Source organism: Rissa tridactyla, chromosome 3 (genome assembly GCF_028500815.1).
Source record: "Rissa tridactyla isolate bRisTri1 chromosome 3, bRisTri1.patW.cur.20221130, whole genome shotgun sequence".
In the NCBI taxonomy this organism is placed as follows: Eukaryota; Metazoa; Chordata; class Aves; order Charadriiformes; family Laridae; genus Rissa; species Rissa tridactyla.
The window spans coordinates 22,936,037-22,951,807 of record NC_071468.1 but is presented as its reverse complement, the minus strand read 5'-3'; the positions used below and the strand labels follow the sequence as shown (position 1 = coordinate 22,951,807).

The 15,771-nt window shown below is 34.3% G+C and overlaps 1 protein-coding gene across 1 annotated transcript in view; it reads left to right on the top strand.

Moving 5' to 3' along the window:
* SPATA17 (spermatogenesis associated 17) overlaps positions 1-15,771 on the top strand; it is an 86,645-nt gene that overhangs the window by 18,083 nt on the left and 52,791 nt on the right. The window contains exon 6 of the mRNA XM_054196585.1: positions 15,497-15,620. Coding sequence (XP_054052560.1) covers positions 15,497-15,620 — 124 coding nt within the window. The remainder of the gene's footprint in view (positions 1-15,496; positions 15,621-15,771) is intronic.

The following is a 15,771-nucleotide window of genomic DNA, read 5'->3' as shown; positions in this document are numbered from 1 at the left end:
GATTCCCTGCATATTTTCATCAGCCATCACATCTAATGTGGAAGAGTATAACCTCATTGTTCATAAACATTTTTGTGTATATGAAATTACTGCAACTGTTCATTGCAAAAAACACCAGGAACTGTCTGAAATTAAAGGAGTGCTTTTACGAAATGGCTGGGTGTTATTCCAGCATCAGCATTATGGAAATTCACATGTCGGTGGACAGAACCACTAATATGCTTGTGCACTCAGATTAGGCTGGCTTTGAGTGTTTCATATCTCTAGAACACCCCAAAACAACACAACATGATATATGAAGTAACGCATTTTTTTCTTATTTGTCTTATAGCTTTATTCTTTAGAATATATGCATTAGTGCAGTGTAAGGGCTAGTAAAAAAACAAGTTTCTCCTGAAAAAGCATAGAACCAGAGTAAAACAGAGACAGATTTTAAGAACTCTATATTGGTGTAACTCCCCAACCCACCCTGAAAAAAAAACCAAAACCACGCAACAAAATGCACACTAGAAGTTTATAATTTCAGAAGTTTGTTTAAACTGTATTCTTTCACGAATTATGATGTAATTCCAAACTGAACTACAATATATGGTTCTCAGTCTTATCTTCTCGAATAATGCTGACAGAATTTTTATTTATCAACAACTACCTGAAATCACATTGCAAGTCCTTCTGAGATTTGTTTTTACCTCTTGGTCCAGTACCAGGGGCTGTGCCTAATTTTCTTCTCTTTCATTAAGGAGGATCCTGTATCAAATTATCACTAGTTTCTAAGAGAAACTTCAGAGGAAGTTGCCGTGAAACTTTGGACATTCTGTTAGTTTCTTATAAGAGTATCTTATAAGAGTTATTGAACAAAATTTATTTCCTTCTCTCTCCTCCTTCACCCTCTTTTTTTTTTTTAAATAAAAGACACTTCCCTTGCTAAGGAGTTTTCTCAACCAGTAGCCACATCTTTACCATTCAGCTTTAATACAAGCCGTCCTTATTTAATAGCTGCCCTCATTTAGTAGCCAGACCTTTATCATTTGTCTTTACTGTGAAAACCCCAGGAGAAAGTAAACTTAATAGAAGCTGCCCCAGTTTAAAGCCATAGAGGGATGTAATTAAGTTTAACAGAAATTGATTTAACAGAAATTGACCTAAAATATAATTAAATAATAATAGTCATATTATGTGTGAGTTTGCGCTCACTTAACAGACTGCTTATCCTAACTTAAGGCACTGTTTTTGTATGAACTGAAGATAACTGTCAGCTTTGGGTCCCAGTCTGAAGAGTGGGTGGGTTTTCCTCCAGTGTTCCCATTACTTCCCACTGCTACAGAACCAATTGTGTGATGGCTGATGATGTCCTCAGTAGAGTCGCTAGTAGTTGAGTTGAGAAGTGATTTGAAGAATCCCTGGACAGATGGCAAAAGAATGAATTTGAACCCTGAACTCTGTCTACATAAGGTCATACTCAGATTTTTCTTGACATTTGTACAGTTTAGCTTCAGTGTAATGATGAAATTAGTTCATTGGTCCCGAATTCTGTTTTTCCTAAAAGATTTCGGAAGTTCTAAACCAACCAGGTAGGAAACATGTTCTTAAATATTTATTTTCAAAAATTTTACTATTTAGATTTTAGTAGCAAGTCTTCATCTATTTATTTATTTAGATACTAATGCATACTGTATTCGGTCTGAATATGGATTAGTTGGGTTGCATATATAAATGCATGCATTAAAATCAATTCCATTACTTCTCGGTGAAGCTAGTGTATTTAATTTTAAGAGAAGATACCTTGTTTCCAAACATTCTTAAAGCTGCATTTAACATCTCTAAGAGCTGTCAAAATGGTTACAAGGTGAAATATGCCAAAAGCAATTAGCATAGGCTATAACTCCGTATGATGCATTAGAATTTTGTTTTATGTGAAATAGTTTCCAATCTATGATAAGCAAATGGACATCACTTCACATAAATTAGCGTGCTGGTGCCATTATATCAGAAGAATTTATGGATGATGTCAGTTGCCCAATTGAGTGATTAACTTGCAGTTTTTGACTAAGGTTATCTACACACTGGCCTTTAAACTACAGCAAAGCAACTTTGCTACATGTCAGGTGTGCAACTAGAGATAAGATTTTGGGATGTAGTGCTCCATTTACTGATGAATGGCACCATTTGAATTTTTCCCTAGGCCCAGAACTCAGTAAGACAGTCATATCAGAAAACTAACAAAGCACTGGCAAAGTACTGGCATTGAGGCTCTTGCGTAATCAAGGAAGGTAGTTTAGCTTTCTTGGCGATTGAATAAACCATGTCTTAAAGGTAGCAAACTAAGACCTGAGTCTAGCTTTAGCAAGCATCATAGTGTGCGTAAACACTTTTATGATTATAAATTGTGAACTTCACACATTTAGAGGATTGACACCAAATTCTTTCCATTGTTGTTTGCCTTAGTAGTGAAAAAGCCTTGAGAGTAGCCCTGAAGAGTGTGACTTTCATCCAAGTTTGACTAGCTCTTCTATCAGCGGATTTAGTATCATAGTCATCGTAAAGCTTTTCGGTGTTCAAGAAATGCCAGGGAAACAGAAAATGCAAAGTGATAAAAATCATTTCCTTGGCAATATGTATATTCACAAATCCTTTATGCAGTCTGATTTTTTATAATCTTAATGAAGAGCAAGATACAGTAGTGTTACATGTTGCTGGTGATATAATCCAGTGTTTAGCTTTTCTGCAAATATGCCTGAGCATGTAGTACTGAAAAGAGTAAGAGTATCTAGCTTATTCTTGATTACTATAGCATTACTGAGGTCTGTTTACTTTTAACATGACAAGTACTTTCCTTCTTAAAACTTTTGAGGTATTGCTGTTTTCCATGAAGTGGGCTTGAAATAAATAATCTGTTGTCATAGTAATATGAGCAGAACTTACTCAGCTTCCATCTGTCTGTTCCTTTCTGATAAAGATAAGTCCAGGTGCTGGCCATTTTCTCAAGTGTCAAAGTATTTTGAAGAATGTATATATTGTCTTATAATTCAATTAAAATGTTCCTCCTCATTGACTGCAGAAGCAATTGATTCTGTAGTCTATTTTCAATTAGTGTCAAAGCCTTTCAGACAGCTCCTTGGAATTCTTGCCACAATAAAAAACTCATTTTTGTAATGTTGTCTTTCACTTGATATTTAATTAACTAATTTATCTTCAAGCTGTCTTCTTTTCCTTGTCTTCAAAGATATCTAGAGGAAAGACATTATGCTTTTTAACTTATTTACCTGTACTTAGAATTTTCTGCATGTAAACTTACCCGGTCAGCTTTCTTTGGGAGCCATAGAAATAGAGACAAGTGCCAAATATGCTTTCTTGTATTTAAATATTAATTTTGAGTGCTATGGCACATAGCCATAGCCATTGAGACATCTAAGTCTTTTCCAGAGGATGTTAGGTATAACTGCTAGATCTTGTAGGAAACTTAGGATGGTAATCCATTGAGGATCCCAGCTACTTCCATAGAGCTTCCATAGCTACAAACCTGATGCTAGGATGAATAAGAGAAAAAACGAGTTACTTGATTCTTCTCTGTGATTTGACCCAGTTTCCATTGAACAATATTAAGATGGTGATATTAACTTAAGTGGGAGTTAGACCAGAGAAAAGCTTTAAAATTATACGTTTTAAAGAGACTCACATCTGGTTAAAACATTCTTTACAGCCATGTATTTTGTGATGGTTGTTCCTTCTGAAACATGTTGTCCATAAATCCAGCTTTCTTCACAGATTATGAGCATAAAAACCTTCTTTGAGAAGTCAGTCCATTTTTAGGTCTTCTCTTTGCCTACCTTTATACATATTAACACAGTTTAATTTACATATATACTTTCATACAGCATATCTGCTTATATACCTACAGGCTTTTAATGACACATTTTGCAAAACAGGACAATTTAGACAGGCTTCTTGTCTTTCTAGTTTGAGTGTGAAATTGAAATGAACTGGCTAAAGCTATAAAGCAGGCAATACCGTGTTTTAACTCCATAGGAAAGCACTTTCTGAATGCAGTGAGGTTAAGGTAGGAACCCTTGTGATTACACAGTAAGCTGAATTTCCATTGCAGATTCAGCTAGACATACCTCATGTGCCTTATTCTATTCATGTCTCTCTTGAGCAAGTAGTAAAAGCAGTCTTACCATGTTTTTAGCTAGGTCTGTGTAATATAGATCAAGTTTTGCACATAAACATGAATAAGTAACACGAGTAACTGGTTATATTGTAGTCTTCAAAAATATGAAGGCTGTATTTTCTCTTTTATTTTTGTATAGCGCTAAACACACCGTTAGGAATAACATTAAGCCTTATTTCCCTTGCATCCAAAGGAAAATTTTTAATCTGAGTGTGTAGAAAGAAATTTGAGATCCTTGCAGTCACTCATTGGACCAAATAGTGTGTGGTGTAGCTGATTACTTTTGGTGAAGGTAGAATAAAACAGATGTGACAACACAGCTTTGTAGAATAACAATAGTTTTATACCTGTGAGCTTTGAAGGCACTGTGGTGTTGGGATAGAATTTTTATTTCGAAATAGGTGTCTTAGAATTACTGACAGCTCATAACACATTTTCTGCCGACAAAGACTGACTAATGTTAGCATTTTATATTGTCTTATATAGACAGACTTCACAGCCTTATATTTTGCCTGAAGTAGGCTCTTTACTGTAAAATAAGTAGAAAAGGGGAAGAGGTACAGTTTCATTAAGCTCTAACATATCATTGACTGTCAGGTAGGTCTTGTTATGCTGTCCATCCTCATTTAACTATCCCACAAGATCTCTTAATGAAGTTAAGCCCCAAGTTCACTCCAGTAATTCTGTGGCAAGAGTTTGTGCAATGTAACAATTCATCACTTGTCAGGAAGGCACTTTTAGTTTATACATTTAATAAGGGCATCCTCTAGCTTGGTTAATTAGAAGTGAACAGTTTGCATATTTACTAAATGCGGAGTGTCATTGCCACCACGGCCTATTGCCTACATGAATTATTTCTCTATCTGCAATAAACAGCTGGGTAATTATTACTGCCATAATCAGATAAATTCCCTCTGTAAGGCTTTTCTTACATGGCAATTCTTTGAACTCATCCAAAGCTGAACAAAATTTATGAACTCCAGCAGCTAGGCCACTTTTTCATACTGTAGTGTCCCTGTTCCCTATTTCAAGGACATGTAGAGTATCATAAATATTGTGTAAATTAGGAGGATAAATATGATTACCTAAAGATTACATATTAATAAACTTGATTTTCAAAATATAATTTTCAGGTTGTAACTGATTAAATTATAGCAGTTCTGGTTTTATCTAATTGTGGAGATATGACAGGCTATCTATATACAGGCTATACTAGGTTATCAGGGAAGAGCTTTACTGCTTGAAGACTGAAGACTCATGAAAAAGTACATACATATTTTTCATGTGCTGTTTGTAGAACTAGTCATTTCAGCTGTTTAGGTCATTAGAAGTATGACAAATTTTATGTGCCATTTACTGAACTTACTTAAAGCAGTTCTTTTGTCATTAAAACAAGGTGATGGTTCTTTTTGGTGTGTAACTTCCAGTTTAATAACGAAGCATAAAATTTAAATGTATGAATTTATGTGTTACATTAGAAAATCAGATATTTCTTTTATTTGTAGAAGCCATTTGTGTACAAACATTTATGTAACTAAGCTTGCTCTCTGCTATCCAACAGATATGTCAGTGAATACTTAATTTACATATATAGCTTTCTTTGAATGTGCTGGAATGTAGCTTATTTTTGAGTTCTCCAAAGAAACAAAAGAAAATCAAAAGACATCAGTGTCAATTTATTTTTTAATTAATGCACGAAAGTCTGTTTGATTTAACACCACACTTTCTTTTATCATAATGTAAGATAGTGTGTCTGAGGGCAACTAGAAAATTGATCGTACTTTGTAACTCCTTATTAAATAAATAGTATACCTCACAATTTAACAAAATACTCAGAGATAGCAGGAATTTCAAGGAAGACCAAATTAAGTAGAGTGTTCTTTGGCACTGCCTTACCCAATGGAAGGCTTTTGAAGTTAGACTGCCTTTCTCATTTCCCATTTATGTGGGAGAAATAGAGACTACAATGGTCATGGCCTTTAAAAAGAGCCAAACCACAGTTGTGTTTTGTTATTAGCAGTGTGGTATCTATGCATTGAATTTTTGCAATTTCATGATCTGATTTTTGGCTGAGGATGTGAAGGCTTATTGATCTTTCTTTGACATTTCAGATTTTTTTATGGTGGAAAATTATGGTCCTTTCCTTTATGTTGGTATATCCTATCCCATGAAGTGTCATAGAATTGCATGAGATGCAAAGCAGTATACAGCCTCTCATAATCACCTTTTTTGTTGTTTTAAAAGAAAAATGTCAAAAAAAAAATTTTAAAAACCCCCTATTTTTTATTAGTTAATTATTTTGGAGTTTTCCAGATCATTGAAAATAGACTCTTCTGTTATCTAAGAGCAGTTGGTTCTCTTAAGTACACACTCAAAGGAAATGGAAAAACTAATTGTCTTCTATTTTTACAGTCTAGAATAGTAATGAGGAGTAATAAAAAAAGTGGAAATATTTTTTGTTGTAGTGATGCTCAAAATAATGTTATTTTGAATCAGATTATCTAGTGTGACTTCAGATCTATCACCAATACCACATCTATCAATAACAAATTTATAACAATATCTATAAAAAGCCCTCTAAGCTCTCGCTGAGCAATGATTTAAGAGCATCAAAAAATAGAAAATGCCTTTTATTCTACTCCAGGAGTTAATTACCTTTGGTGTTCAAAGTATGTCCCATACTTCCCTATTGAAATAGTTTCATTTTATCTTTGAACCATTGCTTCTTGTTATATCCTTCTCTACTAGACTGAAAACTCCTTTAATATTCACAATCCATACATTAATCTAGCCATCTTTTTGCTAAACGTAAACAATGGAGGTCATTGCAAGATGTTATCTCTCTGCTTAAAATAATTTTTGTGGCCATTTTGGACACACTTCCAAACATCCTTTAAAATACTATCAGCATCAGAACTCAGCACAGTTATGGTGCACAAGAAGTTAAAAAAAAAATATTTTTTTTTATGATGTATTGTCAGCTTGTGCATTGATTTATGTACCTTTTTATTACAGTATCAAAAAAAGAGCTTCATCTCTATTAATGCTACCCTTTAAAAGCCACAGTTCCTCATACTGTGAGCATGATTTTTTAAGCTGTGCAAAACTTTTACGTATTATTATCCCCCTTTCAAATTCTTCAGACTCTTCACCTTGTAGGGATAATTACATGAATCCATTAAGTTGTTTATCCTTGACGGTGAAGCTAAATCCCAGTGTTTTACCTTGAACAACTTAGTTCCTACTGCCTTCACACCAAATCAACAAGACACAGTATTTAAAAAAAGCAATATTTTCCACCTCTTTTCTCCAAAATTCTCCAACGTTCTTTTCTTGTCTGATTAACTAGCTGATTGCAAAATGTTTACAGCTTCATCTAGCAGACTAATTTGATCTTTCAGCTGCATGGCACCCAAAAAGCACTCATTAGCCTCTTTGTATTTGGTGGTGGGAGGCCTCACCACCATCTAGCATTGTGCTTAGAAACTCAAGAAGGGATCTAGTACTCAGATCAGAAAATTATGTGCTTAGGTATAGACAATAGAACCTAATGTTGGATGTACTTTTTAGGTATTTATATTTGGATGCCTCAATACATAATTAAATGTAGTCTGGTTTATATGGCAGAACACAAATTTCAGAGAATAGACTTTAATTCTGAGTGTAATTTCTTGCATGCCATACTAAAAATGCCTGATTTTTTGGATGTTGATTACTTCAGAGTTTTCAAGACAATAAGAGATAAGGTTTCCTAGCACTTCTGAAAATTGGGATCTAGTTGATAATTTCAGTTTGATAATTAGCCACTGCTGTGAAATCACATGCTTACAAGTAGTGCTGCAGTATTTAAAAATGTGTCAGATCTCTCCCAAAATAATTCCATTTGCTATATAAAAAATACACTAATTTGCTGTGTCTTTCATAATGTTCTATGCTTCATTAAAAATGACATCATAGGTGCTTAAGTGGTAACACCATTCCATGAATATGGAATTTGAGAAAACCATCAGGTACCATGAAAATCACTATGAAGTTGTGAGATTTGGCATTACTGCTCTACTATACAGAATGCAGCAATACATAAAAGCTCTCCCTGCCTTGCCACTATAAAACCTCTTTAATGTGAACAAAGTGTACTATTTTATTTGGAAACATATGCAGACTTTTATATGAAAGTAAGTGAAAAATGTGAGTCAGGCAGTAGACCTCAGTCAAATCGTTTCATAATTCCTTGAGAAAGAAAATCAACTTAGCTGATGCCCTTTAGAAGTTATAATGTCATGTTTGCTTTCTAAATCACATAATGTTGAATATTGTAAATGTTGCCAAGTACCGTATATTAAAGTAAAAGGAATACAGATATGTCTACGTTGTCCTGCACTGCAGCAGAGAGATAACAGCTTAAATGAGTTCGTTCTAGTACTGGGAGCAGCTTAACTGTGGCAAAACATAGCAGTGTGCTTTCCTATAGTTATTACTGCGCAGATGGTAGCATATATAGTCTGCTGGGAATTGCAGTGCCAAAAGATAACAGATACTTTCACATCACATTCACGAGAAAACTTTCAATGGTATTTGGCTGTGGTTAGACATCCTCTTTTATATCTTGCTGAAAAAATTAAGAACATGCCTTCTCTCTTAGCAGCTTAGCTCTGACACTGTGCTAGAAATGACCACTGCTGCTAAGCTGCTATCAGAATAATTTGTTAGGGTTCTGTTATCCGTTCTGGGCCAGATCAGCTTTGTTACCCCCAAATACTATTTTCACTGTTTAAGCTAATCAATCGGGCTGATTTTCCACGAAGGGGTCAACAGCAAACAGATGTGGAGTGAAAATATTTTCCCTGCTATGGTTAGCTATATTAGTATAGACCTGAGAGTTAATAAAGTTGAACCAATATACTTGGATCCGGTTCCTCAGCCAACAGAAGGTTCATTGTTGTAGTTACTCTTATGCTATATCCATAATGTGTGGGTTCTAAAGTTTAATTAAACCAAATATTTAAGGTAACAAAACACCATCGTTTAATTCAGACCTTTTACAAAATTAATTTTAACTTCACAGCATTTTGTGCTGCCAATAGTATGAAGTAAATTCAGCTTAAAGATTTGTATACACAAGGGAAAAGCATTTGGACCAATGCATGTTTTGAGAAAATGGAATAATTTGAAAAGATGGTATATTAACAAAAAAGTAAGTTTTAAATGGCTGTGAGGAAAAATTCTGTCTGAGTTGTTATTGAAACCTTAATTAGAAGATCCTGTATAATGGCTTAGGGAAAATACTCCCTTTTTAGTTATAAACTGGTTCTGCAATCAGTATTTTGAAAAGCTGTTGCACTCTTGAGTAACTGCGCAGCAGTGGAAATTGGAAGGATAAGAAGGATACATCAGTCTGTTCTTTCCTATCGTCTGGTACATGCTGTGTCCTGATCTCCTGATCTGCACAAGGTATTCATTCACTGTATGCCCTTCGCTGCTATGTTCATTGCATTTCCTACATAGTGTATCGATCACATTGTGGACCTTGACAGTCGAACTGGTATGTCACGTAGTTCCATTGGCAGCGTACACTACGTGATTAAGGAAAGATGGGCAGAGTATGTTCCACTATGCACAAAGTATAATGGGATTTTAAGTTCTTTCTGTAAAATTAATAATAATAGAAACTATAGGGTGGTTTTGCATGCCTACGCTTTAGCTTTATTTAGTTTAACTTTTTTCATCCTAAGGAGTCATATTAGTTTCCTGTTCACTGCACTGCAATGACAGAGCAGTACCATTCCTCCAGATTTTCAAGACAGTGTCATGATTAATTTGTTGAATGGATTGATGTAAACATTCACATTTAAAATTAGTAAGAATTTTGGACATCCATTTGTGGTAGGTCTCCAAGGCAGTAAGATACCTCATACCACTAATAACTGACTGCCTCTTTGAGCATCACTGCAACTTGGCATCAAATATTTTGGTCAAGGAGTTCTGTCAGGACACACACCAGAGTATACATCGTAGTACAGAGGAGTAAGGGCGTTACAGAGCTGCTGTATTCTGCTCAGTAAATCTGAAAACGTTCATTCAAAAAATGGGAAAAGGGTTGAGGATCAAGCTATCTGAAGATGCATAGCTAACATAAGTATGTAGTTTGTGTATTCTGTTAAAACTTTGCCTTTAAAGTACAGAGCTCTCTAAACTATTTTTACATCCTAGGTTAGCCTATACGTATATTTCATTTTTTCCCAAATATAATAGATTAAGTCAAATGATATTATGATGGCAGGTCATATTCCATTCTCGCCTACACCAATGTAATGTGAAATCAAGTGGCACGCAGTGGTGTACCAAAAGTATTGTCCCACTAATTTCATTTTCACTTCCATTTTCTGTATTTGAGCAGGGAGGATGATATATAGTCAGAAAGGTGAAATTGATTTATGTTATCTCCTTTCATGCTAAGGTTGCCTACTGCCTATGTTGCAGGAATTTTATGATTTGGGGTCCAAACTGCTTAAAATCATAACAACTTCATAGTCTTTCTGGGTACTCCAGGCAACTATACTAATTATTGATTTCCTCAGATGCCCTTTACTTTAGTTAATATTATAATTTTATGGTTATCTGGTCCAAGGACCACAGAATGCCAGTGAAAATGCAAAGAGAATGCCATAGTTTGATAAAGTTCAATAAATGTAAGTCAGTGTGAATTTGTAAAATGATGCAGTTCTGTGCAGAATTATTAAAGTCTGTATATTGCTGAAATCATCACTTGAAGACCTTTCCAAAAGTGCCAGGAACAATATTATATATGTATTTTTAACCTTTATACAGACAGCAGGAGCACTGTCAACTGAATTTGCATCTCATAGCTGGAACCAACACCACTGCCTACTGCATAATGAGGTATCAGAATAACAATAAGTTACCTTGTCATATGAAAATGTTGTATTTTCAAACTATATAAAGCAAATAATTTTATCATTAAGAAATAATAGCTACTTCACAGATTTTTGACACAAGATCATTTTTAATTGTGGGCTTTGAGCACATACATTGATAATCCTGTGCCTATTTTCAGTTACATGAAGAATTCCCTATGACAAGGAAAACACACTTTATGTTACCCAGTGTATTCCCTTTTTTAACAAAAGGATGCAGCCTAAACTTGTGCTAATAAAAATTTATATTCTTCTGATTTTTTGAACAATTTTCAGATCATTGCAAGACACTACATTTGTCAAAACTTACACATATTTCGTCTACAAAGATATTCCACAAAAATCTGTATGGGAGAAACTCTGATTGGACTAAGTTTATATGGGAAGCCAAGTTTGTAGGAAGATGCAGTAGATGCTGTTAATATAGTGAGATAGGCTCTAAGATAATGAAAAGATGGTGTGCTAAAAAAAATAGGCATTTTTTTCAGTTATAACAGTTTAATAAGCAGTATTATTCCAACTATGAGCCATGCAACAGACAGATCATTTATAAAAATAGAACAAGACTATTAATTAACCTAAAACATGTTTTGCATCTTCAGAACTCTTTTTCTCCCAAAAAACTTGGTGAAGCTTTAGAAACACAAGCCAAACAATTTGCCCATATTCAATTCTCCCACTCACACTGAACCATGAAAGGTTCATCCTGAAGAAGATTTGGTCCAGAATCCACAGAGTATCATGCATCATAGCTAGTAGTCATAATATCATATAGTCCCAAGAAAAGATTGCTTTCTATTGCTCAATGAACCTAAGATATGTATGAGCAAAGCAAAGGCTGGCAGTAAGTGTAAGCGTTTAATCCAAAGATCATATAATTTCAACAAATTTTCAATTGACTTTAATGGAATTTGGATTTACTTTCTCCGGGAAGGCATACATGTAGAAGGTCACAAGCATGAAACTTCTCAATAAACACATTTACATGTAAGCCATCTGAAAGTCTAACTCTATTTGGAAGTCTAAGTTTATGTCTTTAGTATCACTTATGCTTATACGCATTTTTCTGTACAGTAACAGTGAAACCCTCTGCACAGTGCGTAACATGTTAGTATTAATCTGCTAATGTGTGAAATAGTATATTCATATCCAACTACTTTGAGATTCTCTGCTTTTGTTGCTCCTATTCAAATTATTAAAAGTACGGTAAAAGAGATGAAAGTTTCAGGTTCAAGTAGCTTTTGAATAGAATCTATGTTTATGCTAAAACATCTATGCTTTCCAGTCAAGAAATGTTTCGGCTACTACATACTCCTTATTTTGTACTGCCTCTCAGGAGAGAATAATCTTGGGAGCTGTTATCCCTGAGACAGAATTGTCTGCGTGTTCTGTGCAACTGTACAGCGCAGTATAATGCATGGCAGAAATATTTTAGCTCAACTGACAAAGTGTATAGGCTGCAAAAGTATGTTGAAGATTATTTGTAACTGCTTAAAAAACCCTCAGACTTTTAAACAACATTAGTGAGGACATGATGATCAGGAAGGATCATGATAATTTGGATGATAGTACTTTCTAAAAAGATCATGAATTACATTGAACTTCGACAAGTATTTTAGACTTAATTTCTGAAAATAATTACTATTATTCATTCATTCAAAGTAACCTGGTAAATTCAGATTAATGACAATAGGAAAAATTTTGCATCCCATTATCATTACATCTGTAATACAAATTTATATTTTTATCATTATTCGGTATTTTTCATCACCAGTTGTGTTCTAAATAACAAAGTTTCCATATCCATGAAGAAGTACTTATATACTTATATACGTGAGTATATGTAAACTATAGTAATATGTTGATAGACATTTCATCAGTTATAGATAGCGGTACTAAAGCTGAATAGTGGACTATAATCAAAAAGGAAAAAGAAATAGTATTAAATATGTAAAACATTGATCATACACTCTGATATTGAAGGTAAAGTGGCACAAAATAAAAGAACAAAGCTGATACTATATGCATTGTCTATTTATTCATTTGTTTATGATTGATGGATATAGAACAAAGAATTTCCAAGTAAAAATGCTTATGTGCCTACACGCAGGGACTCTGAAATCTGTACCTTAAGGACAAAGAAAGGTCGCCAATCTCTCCAACTCCTAGTTCTTTGTCAAAAATGGACACAGTTAATGAGGTTTGTTTGGTACAGCACAAATTCTCAGACACAGATAGAGATCCTTTCAATGGAAACAAATTTGTTTGGCTTTACCAGGTTACTTAGCGATTAATAATAGCCTTGAGATGCAGGTCAGAAAGGTCATCGTCCCTGCTTGCCAACACAATCTAAAATGTGCAGCTAGTCCAGCTCTGCAGGCTTTGAGGCCCCGAAACGCTATGCATAAAGTAAAACAGGCTATTTTCCAACTTCTTTTTTCATATTAATAAGCAATTTTCAAGAGAAGTGTGGCAAAATGGGGGCCATGCCACTCTAAGTAATTCATTTATTTTGCAATTTAATCTTATGTTGGAAAAAAATTACACTGCTGCAAAAGCATAGCATGGTGATTTTTAAACGTCAGTGTGCTTCATAAGTAACCTTGTATGAAATATTGTATTAGCAGCCTTAAACAGTAAACTGCAACAAAAAATATTTCCAGAGATTGGAACAGACCTATACATCTTTTCCAATCTTTAATTTATTTCCTTTTCATTCTATTTTTTTCTTTTACATTTGAAAAAAATTATTTAATTACTTAATATTTTATTTATTTTAGTTGATAAAAACTTGAAAGGTTGCATGAAACAAATAAAAATTCTACGTTGCAACTTGTATTTAACAATGCGATTTCATAGTGTTCATATTTATAAAGCAATTATTGCTCTTTCACATATTTTGATAAACTAATTTAACATTATGATAATTGAAATATTAAGAATAAGTCTAAGTCACAATCTTAAAAAAACTTTCAGGGCAATATGACTTTCCCATGGGATTATTCATATCAACAGACTTATTCATGAGCATTTGGACAGGATTTGACCCTTGTCCTAGAGTGTCTTATTTGGTACTCATTGAAACAACTGAGACTATTAATGTGGACCTCTCTAAATAATTTGTTTTGCTGGAATATTTGAATTATCCAGACATGTGAACAGTGTATTTTTCTTTGCTTTTCATTTTATCATATACGCACATGCTTAAAAAAATAAAGACTAGAATTTACTCACTTAATTAACTTTTAAACAATCTAAATGCTTGACTGAATATGCTTGGTGTCTTTCGCACCCAGGTTAATTTGAACTAGCCATTTCTTAATAACAAAAATAAGAAATGTTAATCAAACTAACCTTTTTTAACTGGGTCAAAAAAAATTCCATACACATGCACTGTGCAAAATAGCACGGAATTTCATTTCTTATAGAGCATTAATTCATAGAATTAATTCACTCCACTGTTTACATAATTTATGGCAAGCCTGGGTCTATGAAAAAAAGCCATTGAGGAGAAAATCTATGCCCATTTTCTGTTAAAGTCTTCCGCTAAACATTCAGTTAAAATCATGAGTTTTCTCCATTCTTTGAGAACTGGTATTAAGTACAGTTCCTTATTTCTTTTACAATGAAAGAATTTTCTACGACCTATTGAATACACAGATCTACACATTCAGATGACACTGTGTGGTTGCAAACCTCTGTCATGCAGTGGCTCATGAGGCAGTTACGTTCCTGTTTTGTGTGGTGGCCTGTACCATTGCTACCAGACCAGAGTAGAAAGTGACCTGTGCAAGAAGCCTAATGCTTCTCTTAAGGACATTGCACGCATAAAAGGTTTACATCCAGTTCTCCTCTATGCCTACATTCTCAACCTTACAAAAGGCCCAAGGGTCTAGGAGTGAATGTCAACTCTTACCCTGTGTCTCCTATTCTCTCTTATTCCATTAGGTCTCCCCTGTTTGCAGATTAGGAGGAGGTCTTGCAAGGCACTAGCTGAAACACAAGTGAACACCTTGTATTTTGCAACCACTAAATTACAATAACTTCCACTTAGAGAAATTAAAACTAAAATGACTCTTAAAGACAAAGAAAGGACATCTATGAATGCTATTTTATCAAGCTATAAAAATACGTAGGTTGACATATTCTAATATGAATGAACATACTATTCGTATTTTTTATCATTTTAATCCTGTTTCTTCACAGTCATATCCATGTAGAATCCTGCTGCTGTGGAACTGAATGAACTGTAATTTTGCTTTCCAGTGTTGTCAGTATACTGCTAATACATAATAGCAGAACACTGTGAAGCTATATAAGGGTTAAAGTAAAAAAAAAAATTTAGCACATCTTTTATTGTTCTAATATAGTCAGCAGACTTATTTTATTACAGGAATGAACTCCAAGAGTACGCAGAAATGAAGGAAAAGGAGGAGAAAAGGAAAGACATAGAAAAGAAAGAAAAGGAAAAGAAATACCAAGCCCGAAAGATGCATTACCTCCTTAGCACTGAGAAGGTTGGTATACCTGTCCCTGACAGCTCATGCAAACCACTTGGGCCCCCAGCCTGACAGAGATAAACTATCAGGCTGAATGGGACATGACTTGTTGAAAAGATATCACAAAGACACTACTTCGAGTTCAATTTAGTGCTTTTCTATAGGCAAG